Raw genomic sequence first — 17,682 nt, 5'->3', positions numbered from 1 at the left:
AAGTGCTCCTCATCTTGGGTTCAGGGACCTTGACTTAATTACAAAATAACTTCTTCCCTCTTGTAAACCTCATTTTCCTCTGAAAGACTTTTACTGCCACCATGTGAAGTGTGTCCATCTCCCAGGCGGAGCAGAGCGGTGGCTCAGCAGCACATGGCACAGCTGTGACTCCAGGAACAGGATTTTTCAGCTGGTCCCCAGGAACTGGAGCTGTGTGGTGAGTAGTTACTGGTACCTGGCTGGCAGGACCAGCGTGACTTGCCTGCCAGAGCAGGACAGAGGGAGGTCGTGGGGAGGCAGGAGGGCAGCAGCAGGGTTGGTAAGATCCACCTGAGTGCCCTCGGGAGGCTACGGAGGCGTCAAATGGTGTAACTCCAGCTGCTGACTCTGAAAACCAAGCCCCAAGAGTCTCAAGAGCCAGGCTTGTGCCTGCCCTGCTGCTCAGCCCGTCCTGCCGGGACTGCACGTCCTCCTGCAGGCCCCCCCGCCCTTCCCAGCGTGGACTGCTCTCCTGTCATCCACCCCCTCCATTTCAGATTCCGCTATCCCCAGCCTGTTCACCCATGTCACGGTGCGGTGCGTCTGCCCCTTTCCATTCATTCTACTTGTGCAACCCAAATTTCCTTCCCCTTCCCCCCTTCCTCTTTCACCACTGCCATTATTTCTCAGTCGCTCGGCCTGCCTCTGGGCGAGGCTGGGCAGAGAGGGCTGTGCTAGGAGGAACCAAATTACCATCAGCATGTGATTCACGGGAGTGACCATGGAAGTACCCAAAAGTGATGCGATGCAAATAAAGCTCAATGTCCACCTGCCATCCTACTTTTTCCTGTAAATCCTCTGGGTTCCAGTCTCTGATGCGTAGGATGCTGTCTGACATTTTGGGATTGCATTGTGTTACCACAATACAGACAGTCAGAAGAGGATGCTTTTTGACAGTCTTGGGAGGGATGGATGGATGACACCAGAAAATCAGGCAAGAATATCTCATTACAGAACAAGAACTGAGCAGAGGAGAAAAATTCATTCATCTAAACGGAGAGGCAGGGAAATATAATTCAGAAGGGAGGCAGGGGAGGTTTTTTAAAAAAATGGAAAGTCATTAGAGCCCTGGGTAAAGGAAATGGGGAGCAAATTCAGTGCGTTACGTGGCGTAGAATAATTGGAACTGTAATATTGCTCAGACGGGGTCAAGTGATGGCAAACTTTAAGAATACTCTTTTAAAGTGTATTCTAGGGAAAAGACAAGATTGGTGGCAAAGGAACTGAAAGCTGAAAACAGATCGGAGACCTTGCTTGAGAGTGTTAAGGAGCTGAATGAAGTTGTCTCAAAAGCTTTAACATCAGAGGAGGATTTGAAATAACTGAATAAAACAACCAGAGGGCTGCACAGAGCAGAGGGGGGGAGATCACCACTCAGGGTGAGCTCATTAAATACCCAAGCTTCAAGGAATCAGGCTTGCAATTCCTAACGTTTTAAGACTTCACTAAAATTAACCTCCTGGTCATTTTTACTGGGAGTCCCTTGCTGTGCTGGTTTGCTCTGATACTCTTTGTCTCAAAGGCCACCTGCCAACAAGGCCACGCAGGCGCAGGAGAATTCATCACTGTTAGAACCATAGGGTCTGGTGGTGAGGACAGCAGGTTCCTTTGTCACAGGAAACAGTTATCCTTGTGGTTGGGAGAAAATAGGAAACGTCTCTGGCTGATGACTTGATCCCAACTGAGAAAGCGCAGCTGTCTTAGAGAGTGTATGCAGTATTTCACATGTGCTTTACCCTTGGGCATCCCAAATTAACTCACGAAGTACCCTTGTTCCCTTCCTGTGGATAAACTGAGGTCTCTCTGGAGTCTGACTTGCCACTTGTCTTGCTCTCATGCTTAACTTCTTGCTCTTGAAAGTACTGCGTTGAAAGAGGACTGATTCTGGTCATGGCATTAGCTAAATCAGTGTTTCTCATGCCAGTAAGACGGTGGTTCATTTTATCCCAGAGCTGTGCTTTCAGGACCATGGTACATTCACCTAAGCAATTGATGCACTCCAGAGAAATCAGATGGAAATTAAATCAAACCACTGAGCAGCTTTCTTGCAGCCCTGGACCAAATTAAGCTGTGGTAGAAGTTAAAGGTATTATTTCAGGGATGAATTTGGACCTGTCTGACTTCAGATTAGAGCTGATATTGCACAAGTCTCTTTCAGGACTCTACCTTTGCTGCTGGGGCTTAGAAGTTTTGCACCAGTCTTCAGTCTCACACTGCTATTCTAGTTTTGCAGTTCTCAAACGTGTGCAGCACCCAATGATGCCAAAAGAGTAGCCACTAATGTGGCTGTATTCCTTGTGCTTGCCTGGTCCACGGCTTACCCGTCCCATGCCTCTGTTCTCCCCTCCTCTTTAGCAGCGTTACCTGTGCAGCCTCCCAGCACTGATTTGGGGTGGGGAAGCCTGAAAGCAGGCTGCCTTCTCTCTCTCTCCCTCCTCCCCTCTTCTTGCCAAGTGCCAGAGCAGCACAGCAACATCCACAGAGGCAGTGAGAAGATCTGCAGATTTAGGGGGAAGCGCTGAGGTCAGGTGGTCCCAGATCCCCTGGTCCTCAGGGTGAGGAAGATGTCCTAGCATCACGCGAAATGGGATGGAGGATCCAAGGAACACCACCTCAAGAAGGGAGTTAGGAAGTTTGTGAGGAGAGAGAGACTCACAGCCTCTTGCAAGCTGGATGATCCCTTCCACAAAACATATAAAGATATTGTAAGTGTAGTATCGTAATTCCATTTGGGGTTTGTGAGAGATTCAGCTAGTGTCAGAATGGCCACTGCCTGGATGGCAGAGAAAGGACACACAGTCCTGAGCTTTGCAATCCTAGAGTTAATTTCTGGACCCTCTGAGCTGGGACAGAGGCAGGTCTATGAACAAGGAGCTTTTTCTTCCCATTCTGGTGGAGCAATACACAATTAGCACCCATATGTTCTCAGCTATTAAGCCCATGCCCCTTAGATTATTTATGTGGCTTGGAAATGTCTGTAGGCTCTGCTGATCCCCTCCATCATTTTTTAATTGCCATGTTGTATCATTGCTCCCCACTCCTAGTCTTTATTGCATATTTCAAGAGAGCCATCTGCCCACCCAAATTGCCTGTAGCCTCCGGAGGCCTATAAGATATGTGACATCTTCACAGAACAACCTTGTTTTTCACTGGCGTTGCAAGGAGATGAAGAGGGACAGCAGCTGAGTTCCGCTGTGAATTTCCATGTAGTAAATCTGAGCGACGCTTGGGCGAACGGGAGCTGTGAATAACAAGCAGCAGAATCCATGGCCGAGTAGATGCGCCCTTTTGCAGGGGGCTGTCCTGGCCCCCCGCTAACACACAGCCAGCTCAGGGATAGCAGCTGCTCCGCTTTCCCAGCTCCAGGCTTGTGAGTGCGCAGATCGCACCACGGCCTTGTGAGACCATCTTTAAGTGAGGAGTGAGATGCACGGGGCCTCGAGTGCAGAGGTGATGCGCAGAGAGGGAGCCGTTCCCGCCTCCCCAGGAAAGAAATCGGGGAGAAATAAGCCCGGGCCGCGCCGCCTGCGTCGGGTCTGGGATGGGACGGGGCTGCCCGGGTTTTGCAAGAGGGTGCCGGAAACCAGCGCTGGGGCCTCGGCAGCAGTGTGCTTCATAGTACGGTGTGCCATGAAGGCAGGTATTGATAGCCACCGGCGATCCATTACTCTGACGCCTTTTGCATTTTTCACGCTGGCGAAGGAGGTAATACGGCCCGCCGCCGAATGGCAGCGCGGGCTGAGCACGCAATGCCAAATAGGCAAGCAAGTATGGGTTGTTGGTTTTGGGTTTTTTTTCTACTTTTATTCTATTTTTCACGCTGGAAAGGGGGTAGCCTCGCACCCCGCTTACAGCAGCTGCCCCGCGGCCGCCCCGCTGCCCCCCGGGGCTGCTTCTGGCGGGGCCGCCAGGGGGCGCTGCTGCCCGGCGCGCGGCCCGCCCGCCTCGCACACTGCCCCGTCTCCGGGCGTTTCCCGCCAGCTCGAGGCGCCGCGCGGCGGGGAGGGGCGTCCCGGGCGCCAAAACCACCCCCCGCCGGACCCCCGGGTCGGGCGTAGCGGCGAGTTCGGTGTCTCCGAGGTCCAGAACTGGGAACTGGGGGTTCTGGGATCAGCCCCTGCATGGCCGAAAGTCCTGGGGATGAGAGGTGGCAGCGGCCGTGCGGTGCCTTGGCTGGCGCCTTGGCTAGGAGGCCCCTGGTCTCACAGGCTGCGTCTCCCTTGGTCTCCATCTCCTCCTCCATCTTACCAAAGGGCTCGATAGTCTTCTTTAAAACGCAGCAGCTGGAAGAGCAGGCAGAAGTGGTGAGGAGAACCACGTGGCTTCAGCTGGCAGTTTCAGAAAGGAAGCTGGAGACGCGGGGTCTTCCTCAGCCGCAGCGGTTCGAGCTTCCCTCTCCATCCCCGGGAGACGCGCCATGTGCAGGGCGCAGCAGGATCTTCCCCTTGCAGCTTCACCGCTGTACCAAGGGGGATCCAGGGTGGTGTTGGGGGAGCAGGGGAGACACTGCAGTGCAAGTCTATGTCTGATTCCATGGCTTAATCTTTAGGACACGCACCTCGGATGCAGCTATGGGATCCAGCTGCTCTTTCCAAGAGTGGTTTCCTTGTTTGACATCAAGCAGCCATCTGATACAACACGGAAGAGAATCGTGCTGGGGCCTCATATGGTCTGGGTGTCCTCAGGGGTGAAATAATGTAGTGTTTTGATAAAATGGCTGGTTTTGTTTTTCACGTACCCTGACGGGGTTTTTTTGGCAGGATTTGTATGAAACATTTGAAACTCCACCATCAGTAAATATTATCGATAAATCAATGAAGGTGGAAATCATGATAAAAGTGAAGAGGTTCCAAAGGAACAGACTAAAAAGAGAGCAAGCTGTGAAGGGGCTGGAGAGAGGTAACAAATGCATTCCTACAAATTTCATGTACAGGACTGAGCTTATCTAGTGTTTTCTTTAATGAGTTGGTAAGAGTAGTTGCAATGCTGGAGAGGGATTCCCCAGTCACATCCCTGTGCAGAAGAGACCTGAACGGTCTGAAAACAGAACTGATGACCCAGGGGAACGGGATGGGGTTCAAATGCTGCATTGGAGCTGAAACATAAAGCAACATGGCAACCCACCGACCAAGGTTTGAACACCACTTTGCTTCGTATTTGCAGCAAAAATGAAGGTGCCCAGAAAGTGGCCTTGTGTCTGACAAAAGCTGGTTCTGAAGCACTTGGCACATTAAAAGGGTTTCAGATATATCTTTTAGTGAAGACTGCGAACATAAATTTAGAAACTTTAGGGCTGAGAGCACTCATGCAAAAATGAAATTGAGGTATGATTTCTTTGAAATCCTGTGTAAAGGAGAGAGGAAACCAAGGAAGAACTTTGAAGTTTATGGTGCACTTTTATGGGGTACCATTGTCCATGGAAGGGATCGCAGCGCAGCAGGAAGGATCCCTTGCTGGTGAAATCTCAGGAGGAGCGACCAGATCTCTGGGCTGGGATTCTGCAGCTGCCCCGGGTGTGCCGTGCGACAGTTGGCAATCTTAAAATTCTGGGTGTTATTCAAAAAATAGCAGCAGACTAGAAATTCACGCTGAGCCATTCAGCAGAGCCAAGGCAGGCACAGTGAATTTTGTTATGCCAATACGTAAATACGTACCTTGGATGTGGGAGAGCCTTGAAATCTGAGTCACAATATAGCGAATGATTGTGTATTTCTACAGAAGAGATGTAGGAGACCTTCCCTGGCTTGTCTGGGTGAGTGTAGCCCAGTATCATCACACTTCTGTGATAGGATAAAAATCTTTCCAGGGCATCCTAGACTTTCCCGGTTGCTGTGTGGCCACCACTGGCCGCGGTGTGTGAGGCAAGCCACAACGCATCTTGGGTAGCTGCGGTTTTAGAAGCTGAAGCGGAGAATCCATAAGCTTACCTCGTGGTGTTGCCCAGCAGTCCAAGATGCAGCAGCCATGCTGGGGTGAGGCATGAGGCACTTTGCAACTGGGCTTGCCAGAACAGTTGCAGTAACTTCCAACTGTTGACTTCAGTTGCTCTCTTCCTCCGTATTTGGAGGCTGGTGGCTGGTAATGCCCACCCAGCCTCACCGCTGGGCAGAGAGTGCCTCAGACTGAAAGTCCTGCCATAGTATGATTAGATTAGTTAGTCTCATACACTAATCATCCAGCACAGCACCTGAGGTGCAAGTGTACCATGGGTGAAGCACTTCTGAGATGGTTTTAATTTAGCTTGCGCTGCATGTCTGTCACTAGAAATTCTCAAGAGCACAGAGACCAGCTCAGTCTGATCACAGGGCAGTGGTGGAAGGACACTGGGACCTACAAAAGCCCCAGCCTGGCTCCTTTCAGCACAGGATCGTGCAGCTTGAAAGAAGATTATCAGTGAGGCAACAGGGGTGACGGCACTTGGTTACCTGATGAAAATGCAGAATAGCATTAGTGGTCTTGGTGCCTGTGTGGCCAGCGTGCCCTGTCACTGACATGGGGTTATTTTCTCTAGGGTAGGTTGGACTCAGGAAGAAGCACAGATGGTTCTTCTGTTGTCGTAATGATAGCATCTTAATGGTAGCAGGTACTTGGTGCTTGGTTATACTCAGGGTGAGGACTGTGAACTTGTGGGATTTTTAGAGCGCTTTGTGGAAATAGGAGGGTGGTTGTGTATGCACAGCTCTGATGTGCAGATGTGCTGGCAGTTAGTGTGATACACCCTTGGGCAGAGACAACGGTGTTTGAGAGGCTTAAAGGAATGCAGGGAGTAAAGCATGCCAGCAGTAGTGCAGGTGGGGGTCTAGACCTGAGAAAAGGGTGAGTTGTACATGGGTTTGCAGATTTGGTGTGTAAAATGAGGGTGCAGTGTGGTATAAGTATAGAGTGAGTAACTCAGGACAATAAAGAGAACAGGTTATGTGCAGTGTACTTGTGGGGGTACATTGTGGTAGTGTCTTGAGTCGGTGTGGTGTATTGGTAAGGTCTGGGTACAGAAGAGTGTCGGCCTGCAAACTGGGGTGCTTAGGAGGAGAGGTTACAGAGCACAGCACAGTTTGAGGGTGCCCGGCTGAAAGCCTGTAGGCGCAGAGGTGGCGAGGCACGCGGAGCTGTGCAGGGCTGTGCCTGGCAGGAGCAGGGCTGCTCTGCAGAGCAGCGTGCTGAGAGCTGCGAGCGCTGCCTGGGGTTGTGCAACAGCGGTGTAAGGACAGCAAGAGGAAAGAGCTGTGCGCAGAGCTGCGTGGAGTGTGCTGGCGTGGGGCTGGGGCAGAGTGGGAGGGCAGGTGTGGGGTCAGGGTGCGGGACAGGGGTGCAGTGCAGGGCGGCTGTGCTGGGACGGGGGTGCAGTGCAGAGTTGCAGGGTAGCTCTGCCTGGGCCGGCGTACAGTACGTGGTAGCTGTGCTTGGACAGCGGTGCAGCACAGTGTGGGGTGGCTGTGCCGGCACAGGGGTGCAGTGCAGGGTAGCTGTGCCGGGACACGGCTACAGTGTGGTGTGGCTGTGCCGGGACAGGGGTGCAGCATAGCGCAGGGTGGCTGTGCCCAGGGCAGGGGTGCAGTGCAGGGTGGCTGTGCCAGGATAGGAGCGCAGTGCAGGGTGGCTGTACTGGGACAGGGGTGCGGCACAGCGTGGAGTGGCTGTTCCAGGGCAGGGCGACAGTGTGGGGTAGCTGTGCTGGGACAGGGGTGCAGTGCGGGGTGGCTGTGCCGGGACAGGGGTGCAGTGCGGTGTGGCTGTGCCGGGACAGGGGTGTAGTGCAGGGTGGCTGTGCTGGGACAGGGGTGCAGTGCGGTGTGGCTGTGCCGGGACAGGGGTGCAGTGCGGGGTGGCTGTGCCGTGACAGGGGTGTAGTGCGGTGTGGCTGTGCCGGGACAGGGGTGCAGTGCAGGGTGGCTGTGCCGTGACAGGGGTGTAGTGCAGGGTGGCTGTGCCGGGACAGGGGTGCAGTGCAGGGTGGCTGTGCCGTGACAGGGGTGTAGTGCAGGGTGGCTGTGCTGGCACAGGGGTGCAGTGCGGTGTGGCTGTGCCGGGACAGGGGTGCAGTGCAGGGTGGCTGTGCCGGGACAGGGGTGTAGTGCGGGGTGGCTGTGCCGGGACAGGGGTGCAGTGCGGGGTGGCTGTGCCGGGACAGGGGTGTAGTGCAGGGTGGCTGTGCCGGGACAGGGGTGCAGTGCGGGGTGGCTGTGCCGGGACAGGGGTGCAGTGCGGGGTGGCTGTGCCGGGACAGGGGTGTAGTGCGGTGTGGCTGTGCCGGGACAGGGGTGCAGTGCGGTGTGGCTGTGCCGGGACAGGGGTGTAGTGCAGGGTGGCTGTGCCGGGACAGGGGTGCAGTGCAGGGTGGCTGCGTAACACGGGCTGCCCGGGGCTGTCGGGGAGCGCTGTGCAGGGTACCGGTGTCGGTGTGCCGGGCGCTGGGGAAGGGGCGGGCGGGGTTGGTGGCGGAGGCGGAGGAGGAGGCGGTGCTGGGCAGGGTCCGGGCTGGGGCAGGAGCGGGGCTCAGCAGCGGCCGGTCGGGTCGGGTCGGTGGGACCATGCCGTCCTACACGGTCACGGTGGCCACGGGCAGCCAGTGGTTCGCGGGCACCGACGACTATGTGTACCTGAGCCTGGAGGGGACGTCGGGCTGCAGCGAGAGGCACCTCCTGGACAAACCCTTCTACAACGACTTCGAGCGCGGCGCGGTGAGTCCGGCCGGGCGGGGGGCAGCCCGGACCCCGCTCCGGGGGGGAGTCCGGGGGGGCTCCGCCGCTCCTTCTCCATCGGCTGCACCGCGGGCCGGACCCGCAAAGCCGGGGACGCTGGAGGCTTCTGCGGCAGCTGGCCGGGCGGCCGGCCCCGCACCCCCAGGGGCTGCGGCAGGGATGGGCTTTTTTTTCATTCTCGCCCCCAAGTGCCGGCGCTCCGGAGCGGGACACCGGGAGCGAAGTGACCGCTGCCATCCCCGGCCGTCGCATCCTCCATCGGTCACATCCCTGTCCCAGGGGTTAGTCCTGGCTGCGGTCGGTCGGTCCTGGGGAAAGATGGGGGCCCTTTGGTTCTGGCATGTCATGGGCTTGCAGATTTCCTTGTCTTTTCGTTACAAATAATAAAAAAAAAAGCGTGCTTCCTATTGATAGGTGATGTTTAGGGTCAGTGTTTACTAGTAGCCTTGATATCTTCAAGGAATTAAACAAAAAGGTAAGAGCTTCCAGTGGGAATTGCACCACCTGCCAAGGGAAATGTGTAGGGCAACTTCAATGAAAGTTGGAAAACAGTGTGAACATGCCTGCGAGAATGAATTTGGGACCAGGCTATCGGCTATACTGTTCTTTCTAACCTTGATTTCTGCCGTGTGCTGCGCCCTGTCTTATCACAGTATCCAGGCTATACATCTGTAATTGCTTATACTGTGAGCACTGTTTTAGAATGACATTTATTCGTTAACTTGTTGTCCACCATGGAAATAACAGACTCGGTAATTATTTTTTCCCCTCCCAAAACATGTATTTTATTTGGAAATCTAACTCACAGTTTCCAAAAGGTCTATGGAGTTTTAAGCAACTTTGAAAATTTTAACAAATTCTTCATAAGTCTCTTTGGAAATGAGACCTACCACTGCAGATACAAGTGAGATTTCACTGTCACGATGCTGCATTGCTTTTAGGGTTCACAGCCTAAGTTAGGTATCCGGTCTCTTCTGCGTTAGACATCTCAGATATGGCTAACAGAAGTCAGCATTTTGAATAAGTGTTAATGGAATATGTAGGTATGGTCCCCAGGTATTTATAGCTGATGTTCTGAGGAGGTGCTCTAGCAAGTTCAGGTGTGGGGACTTACCAGTCACTGCTGTTGAAGTTACTTTCCTTCATGATTAAACATTCGTTAGCTTAGAAGCTTGTTACTCAAATCTCCCAAATGGATATCCAGTCATTCTTTCTCTCTTATCCAGTGAATAGTCATATATTTTAAGCAAAGCTTAACAACAGTAGCAAGAGGCGTTGAAGAAGACCGCAGACTTAGGGTTCTTTCCCAGGAGGGGTGAGCCCTTCCTGGCTGGGGAGATAGGCACCAGGCTCTCCAGTGACCAGGCGGTCTGCTCTTGTCCCTGGGCTACAAAAGAGGATTTCACTGTCTTTGAGAGGTGGCTGTGATGGAGAGGCTGGCAGCACTCTGAACATCGCATTGGATTGGATCCTGCCACAGGGAGAAGGTGCCGTGACGTGAGCATTAAGTGTATGCTCAGTAGCACCTCTTGAGCTGCCGCAGGACCAGGTCCAGCAGGAGCAGAGGTACCTGCGGGCACTGGGCCCTGCTGGGTGAAGAAGCAGCGAACGGAGCTTTGTGGATGTTAGCAGCAGCACAGCAGAGGATGTGTGCACCTAAAAGGATACTTGCATCTCCTTGGGAATGTAGCTTTTAGACACATTTGAAAGTTTTCATCTGGGTCCTAGCATTTTATACAAAATATGTGGTTAGCTAAGTAAGCTTTCTGAGGCAGGGACTGTCTCTTTTTTTTTGTGAAACTTCTTTCCAAGTGCAAAGGTTCTTGACTAAATCCAGATGACAGCTTTTTCTCCTATCCAAATTAATTATTTCTGTTCATTGCTATGTGTTTGATACTTCAAACATGCAGTCATTGTTTTCACTGTGTATATATTGTGGGGAATGAGAAAAACTCTGTTCCATAAAGCGTCTGGCTCATTGGGTGCTCGGAGTACAATGTGCTAGGTTTTGTTGTTGAGGATGTTTTCTTGGGGAGCGCAGTGTGTTTCCGCAGGCACCTGTTCAGGTAACATTGTGCCCAAGACACTGTGAGTCTTACTAATACATTGTGCAAAGAAAGAAGGAAAGAAAAGAAAATTTCCAATATGGAACCAAAAAAATAAAACTGAAGCAGGGCAAAAGACTTTCAGGTTGGTTGATTTGTAAGATGTAGCAACTGGTTTCACAGTTCTGCCTTTAATGTTTCCTTCAATAGCATCTCTGTAGTTTTCATTTCCTTCAAAGCAATTCAATTGTGAACACATTTGCAAAATTGCACTTTTTCAGTGGATGGCCAGAATTTTACAGTATTATCTTGTACGGCTTTGTCTACTTTCCAGTTTCTTTCCTAAATGTTGAGCCAGGGCCAGTAGTTCCGTTGTCCTGGTCATGTCTTCATTTGAATGAATGCAAATTGTGCCTATTACTAGATAGGTTGAGTGAGGGCTTGGCCCAGTTCTGAGCAGGAGATTTGCATGGCAGATGTTGCCTGAGGGAAAGGGACGTAAGGGAAAACCCGGAGAGATTTGCACAATGGTAGCTCAGTTGTAGTTTTTGTCTGACTTACTCCAAGTACTGGACACTGGCGACGTAGAAAGCTGGAGCTGCTTTTCTTTACTCGGTCTCTTTTGAGTAAGTTCCTGTGGGTGCCAAGTGGTTTCAAAGCAAGTTTTATGGTGTCACTCAGTTTTCTTCCTGTTACCCCGTCATCTGCTTTTTGCTTTTGTTGAAAGGAATGCACTCACAAGTGTTTCCAGAGGGAAAATACAGTTCTTTCCACTTTGAGTTTTGTGCTTATAGAAAGAAGGGCTGTCTGTGTCAACATTTTTGCAATATTAGGCTAGTCAGGAAGAGTCTCTCCTCAAAAAGAAAGAGCTTAGGTTTTGCCTGAGATTAAATTGCTTGAACGGGATGCTACGGGAGTTTGGACAGTCCAATAGTCTTCATTAATTCTGTTCTCTCTCTCTGAACTCAAACTGCATAAAAACGCCAAGCATCTCTGGCTCACTGTGCAACCACCAGAGATGCCACGTGTTCACCAGGAGACCTCGTACAACAAATGCCGTAGAAACCTTGAGCAACCAACTGTGTCAGTTCATACCTGGACCTCATACCATCTTTGTAACCTGATGCACCTTTATTATTGTATTATCAAAATTGTCATTTCCGGTCAGCCCATGGCGTCGCTGGCTTGGAGGCAAAAGCTGTGTGAGATATCAGGACAGAACCCTCACTTTCATAAGTGCCATTAAAATGGGAACTGTCACAATCATAAAAAGATTAAAAACCTTCAGGAACATTTAGGCTAATTGAATGTCCTTTTTGCATTACATCAACAGCGACTTGTGCAACTATTTTAGGCCTCTTGTAATATTAGCGAAGAGATTGTTACAAGAGGAATGAGTTTCTTCCAAAGATTGGCTGTCAACGTAATGTTTCTATCAAATCTTTGGATGTGATTCACATTGCTCTTTAATTTAAATTGTAGATGTAAGTGTATATATAGGTGTGACATTATAAGAACTATAGAAATATATATGTGTAAAGGAGGATTTTTTAAAAATGAAATTTGTTAGCTGAACCTTTAAAGGAGATGAATTAAAAAAAGGATAATCAGGTGTCTTGGGCAACAAGGATTTGATGAGAAAATGAGACTAATTTCAGACTTTCTGTGCCTTACTAATCACTTGACAGCAACGGGCTTTCGTGAGGACTTGAGCTAAAAATAACGCAGTACGTTTCCCCTAGACAGACAGTGTCTTTGGTCACCTTATTCTTCCTCTGTACACGACTAGCCCTGGGACTGGAAATGAGTGAGAAAATGGAGCATAAAAATCCCAAGCACCTCAATATGAAGCGAATCTGCTCCAGATGCAGTTTATCTTTTGCTTCCATAGATTACTGCATTAGTCTTTACATGTTTAAATACCCTTTATAGTGATGAACACAAATGGGTAATAGTTCACATAGGTTTGTGGATTCATTTGGACTGTGTCTCTGCAAGGTGGCTCCTTCCAGCTCCTGATGGCCAGATGGAGGAAGATCATGGTAAAACTGAAAGACAGAATTCATTTTGTGTTGTAATTGCGCAGGAAGTGGCTGAGTTTGAGATACATGGTATGACAGCCTGTGATGAGGGACTTCTCTGCTAAGTGCTGTCTGGTCCTGGAAAGACGTACGAAATTGCAGAAGTACTGACTCAGTGCGAAACCTGAGCCTCTTAAAGGGTTTATTGACACTGGTTTTTATTGAAATAAAAAACAGGAGTTGCAGGGAAATTAATACAAAATAGAAATTATTGAAGTGCTGCCTATTTCTGGAGAGAAGATTTGAAGAACGAGGAAACAATCTGAGCATGTTAGCTACATTTTCTAGCCATCACCCAGAATTCTGTGTGCCAATTGACAAGAGTGAAGCCGAGAATGTTGGACGTGGGGTGACAGTCAAAGATCAGGGTAGTGTTTGAAACCAGCATTGTGGGAGGGAGGAATCTCCATTCACTTGGCCATGAGCACGGGGTATGTCCTGCAGTTGCTGACTGTCATAGTTGTGGCTTAAAGCACTATTAATGTTATTTCTGAGAAAAGCCACTCAGCATTTTTCTGTTTCCATAGCTGGTTCAAAATCATGAATCATCAAGGGAATTAATTTACTTTTACACATTATCCTTTTAGCTGTTTGGTATAGTGGGGGCGCGGGCAGAGGGGTTGAAGAGTCAGAAACATAAACTTTCAAAAAATGTTTAAAATTAGTATATTTATTGGCTCTACAGAAAGAACTATTTCTTTTCTGCTATGGAGATGTAAGGAAAAGTGATAAGCATAATTTGAATATGCTGGTTGAAATCTCAGCTCTGTGATTTTCATCTCTCAGCTCACATCCTAGCAGACGGATGCTGCCATCCCAAGCTTGCCAAGGACCGCCATGCTATTTGTGAAGCGGTTTGTTACCACCTGGTGTGCTTGGGTGTGCTATTGACATAAACGTTGCAAATTTTTATTTAAGACATGATGGGCATCATTTTTAAAAGAAGCAGTTCAATGTCTTTTGCTTGAATAGGCATGGGGAGAACATAGCTCAGACTAAGATTAGTCTGTTAAGTCTCAGCAAATGAAAATAAGTACCGTCCATGCCCTTTTAAAATGTTTGAGGCTACAATTAATTAGGCTGCATATTAGAAGACATTCCAATGTCCCTGTTAGCATGAAACAGCTTTATATGAGTTGCAGTGTAGCAGTCGTGACCTGACAGTTTCAAAGTTGATTGAAGAACAACTTTGGGGAACGACAGGCAAGGACAATGACTCATCATCTGCAGGATGGACTTCAAAGCCTAAAGGTGTTTTTATTTTTCTCTGGCTTCTGTGAGGCAATTAGGTGTGACAAACTTTATGAAAGCTGGTATTTTTATATAATGGGTTATGAGAGAACCGAGGCCTGTCATCCCAAACGTTGGTGGGCAGATAGATGTCTTCATCCCAAAACGATCATCTCTGCCGGTAATTAGTGGATAGATCATAGAAAAGGGTACTTTGCATCAATAATGTGGGAAACTTGGGTTAAAATGGGAGAGGAAGGGGTGCCAAGGGGTCCTTCTTATGTGTGTTCATCCAATCACGTGGATGCAAGTTGCTATGAATCTTTCTTTTGTAACAACTGAAATAAGAATTGCCTTCTGGAGGCATTTTAAAATTTTTATTTTTTTTCTCCTGTCTGGAATTTAATCTTTCTTCACTTTTCAGTTTTGGTCCTTATGTGAATTAGCATTTCCCTAGCAAGTAAGACAGTAACAGTGGGCATATGTCAGGTGCCTGGGAAAGACTAAAAAAGTGCTCCTGAAAAGAAGCAGGAGAGTGTGGTGTGTAGGTCAGGAGCCACAGGACAAAGCTCACGCAGGCAGGTGAGTCTCAGCAGGGCCCTGCAGCGTGTCGATGCAGTACCTCATCTGTTTGATATCGGCAGCTGCTTGGTTTCTGACATTGTTGACTCTGTTGCGAAAAACCACAAGAGAATGAAGTCTCTACTTGTAACCACATGAAGCTTAGCAGGATCATCTGAGCAGAATAGGCTTTGACTGCCGCTCCTGTGGTTGCCGTAGACAAATTCAGCTTTGTTACGATGAGCCCTTGGCTACTCCTCTTTGTCCTGAGCTGTTTACACTCTTGGAAAGTGAGAGTCAGTTCCTGTCCTCCTTAATTGCCTTGCACCGCATGGTATCTTACTGGTTGTATTTGAAATGATTACTCATTTCTTCCTGTGCCGGTACTGCTTAATAGTGCAGGTGCCACCAGCACTGTCGTTTGCTGGGTGATGTCCCCACACGCCGTAAGAGGCTGTGTGCATCCCTGAGATGTTAGCCCCATGAGGAGACCGAAGTACCCATCTCTGGGATAAGCGTTCCCTGTCCTCAATCTGTTAGGCAGTGGAGCAAGGCACTTAACTCAGCATTCATAACAGCCCTTGTGCCGAGTGGAGGGTGCTTAGCGTGGGCAGGAAGTGCTGAGGGGAGCACCGTGTCCACAGCTGTCCTTCTCCCAAGCCTGGCCGTGTCCCTGTGGCGCTGAGAGCGGTGCTGTGGGAGAGGCGATTTACACAGTGAACCAGTGCCTGACTTTGGTGGCCAAAGCCATCTTGTCGTTTCTAGTCTAGTGTCGACTAGGTTCGACTAGTTCTCTGTGGCCTTCAGTGTGGCCACTTGTCAAATCTCAGTAGCTAGAGCACTTAGCAGCTAAGGTTTGCTATTACACATGCTCACAGATACACTCATCCTGGTGGGCCAAGCAGCTCCACATCCATTTCAAGCCACCTGATGGTGAAGCCCTTAGAGGCCAAATCGTATATGTGGGCTGAGAACAGGCCTACCACAGAAAAGAAATGCTGAGCTTGGTAGTCAAAGCAATTGTAATTCCAATGGGAGGAGACGAAAATGTTCACTGCTTCTTCTTCAGTAGCCCTGCTGCTTCTTCAGTAGCCCTGCTGCTTCTTCAGTAGCCCTGCTGCAGCAGTCATCAATAAAGGGAGAGCATGGTATTCTGTCGCTTCCTCAGCCCGAGTTCAGAGCTGCAGCCCTTGCACCGCAGCAAAGCTTGGTGTAGGGGCAACACCATGACTGGTCTGCTCCTCACCTGGATCATTGCATAGCCAATAACTCAAGGTTTCAGGGACCTGTCACTATGGGCCGCTGCTGAGGGCGCTCCTGAAGGACCAGGTATGGGCGGTCCTAGCTTTCAGTACCAGCTCAGTGCAAAGACCTTGTGACCAGACCCTTAGCATGGGAAAGGACTAAGCAGACTAGCTACTGGGCTGAGGTCTCTCTGTGTGGCAGGAGTCAGGCCTTTGAGTTAACTCCAAACTGAGGAAGGAGCAAAACCGCATTTCCATATGCTGGTTTGTTTTCTGTGAAAGAATGAAGTGCCTCCAGAGCTAGATGGGGTTCTTGTGAACCTGGTTTTCAGTTAGCTACTTAAATTTCTTTGTACATCTGAGCCGTACAAACAAAAAGGTACTATTGAGCTCATGTTAAAAATGGAGAACTGAAGAAGACCAGCCACAGGAGGAAGAGGACAAAGGGGATAAAGGTGATCTGGGTACTGTCCTTAGTCTGAAGCACATATGACTAATACACACAGGTCTTCAGATTCCTCGTCCAATGTGTTAATCTCATGATCATCTTTCCACTCCAGCTGCATGAATAGGTGTGCCCTAGCCATACCTCTTTCATCTGTTGCTGGGAGAACAGTAAATGGTTTCATGGTGTGCACGTTTTTCTCAGACTTGCAAACATTTCAAGGAGTAATATCATTTTAGATCGCATACAAAAAGGTTCCTCTGTTTCTGGGGTGTTTTGCATGTTCTTGTTTGTTCTTTTATTCATCTTTTCTGTTGCATTGCAGTCCAATAATAGGTCTTCCTTTTCTTACCCACTAGAAGCTGGAAACTTCTGTTGTACCCATGCCATATCAGGAAAGGCCAGGTCCGCTTGTATAGTGCTGGTTGTGCTTCCCGAACGTGCAGTGAATCATTGATTGTATTCTGCTCTGTAGGTTGACTCCTATGATGTGACTGTGGAAGAAGACCTTGGAGAAATTCAGCTAATAAAAATTGAGAAACGAAAATACTGGTACCAGGATGACTGGTACCTTAAGTATATCACTGTAAAAACGCCAGTGGGTGACTATTTGGAGTTCCCATGTTACCGTTGGATTACAGATGAAAAAGAGATTGTCCTTCGAGATGGAAGAGGTGAGTGCCATAAGAAACCTGAGTTCCTGCAGAACATCCAGAATTCTTTCACCTCTCCTTCCCCTTTCCCCATTTACCTCCCAGTCTTCTCTCTCACATGGAGACCCACTGCCAGTCCCCTTCTGCACCCTAGGGAATGGGCTTTCCCTGCTGACTAGGACTGCTTTCTGAGCAGTTTGTTGGGCTGGGCACTGGCAGTTGAGTTGTGTATTTTGAGAAGCACATGCAAGGAAGAGTCCTTACGCTGGCTTGTTACACTGGTCTTGAATTTGAAGGCAGACCCTAACGCCAAATTTTTGTCTGCTCAGCATCTCCATTGCTGGAAGCCCTTTTGGTCTAATTTGAATTAGTGTCCCATCTTTGTTTCATACTAAGCCCCTAAGTGGCCCATGATTAATTGCCTGTAAATAGTCTTGTTTTCTTGAGAGTGAAATAAAGTCCCGAAGTAGGCTGCTCAGCAGGTGCAAGGACTGACTTGAAACAGCAGCTTCACTTTTCAGCCCTTCTCTTTGCATGCTGCTGAGTCCAGTAGAAGGCAGGGTGAGATGGATATGATTGCGGCGAGTAGTGGTGACCAACTGAGAGAAGTCTTACGGCACTTCTGTGCTTTGTTCAGGGTGGCCTGTTGGACCTGAAACTTGTGTTTTAACTGTCTCTGACTACC

At 49.5% G+C, this 17,682-nt stretch overlaps 1 protein-coding gene across 1 annotated transcript in view; it reads left to right on the top strand.

The window, feature by feature from the left end:
* Nucleotides 1-8,523: 8,523 nt before the first annotated feature.
* Nucleotides 8,524-17,682, top strand: part of ALOX5 (arachidonate 5-lipoxygenase) — a 30,890-nt gene continuing 21,731 nt past the window's right edge. Inside the window, exons 1-2 of the mRNA XM_054206805.1 lie at nt 8,524-8,717; nt 16,820-17,018. Coding sequence (XP_054062780.1) covers nt 8,568-8,717; nt 16,820-17,018 — 349 coding nt within the window. The 5' untranslated portion in view covers nt 8,524-8,567. The remainder of the gene's footprint in view (nt 8,718-16,819; nt 17,019-17,682) is intronic.

The sequence above is a fragment of the Rissa tridactyla genome, chromosome 6, assembly GCF_028500815.1.
Source record: "Rissa tridactyla isolate bRisTri1 chromosome 6, bRisTri1.patW.cur.20221130, whole genome shotgun sequence".
Lineage (NCBI taxonomy): Eukaryota > Metazoa > Chordata > Aves > Charadriiformes > Laridae > Rissa > Rissa tridactyla.
This window is presented reverse-complemented; position numbering and strand designations above follow the sequence as displayed.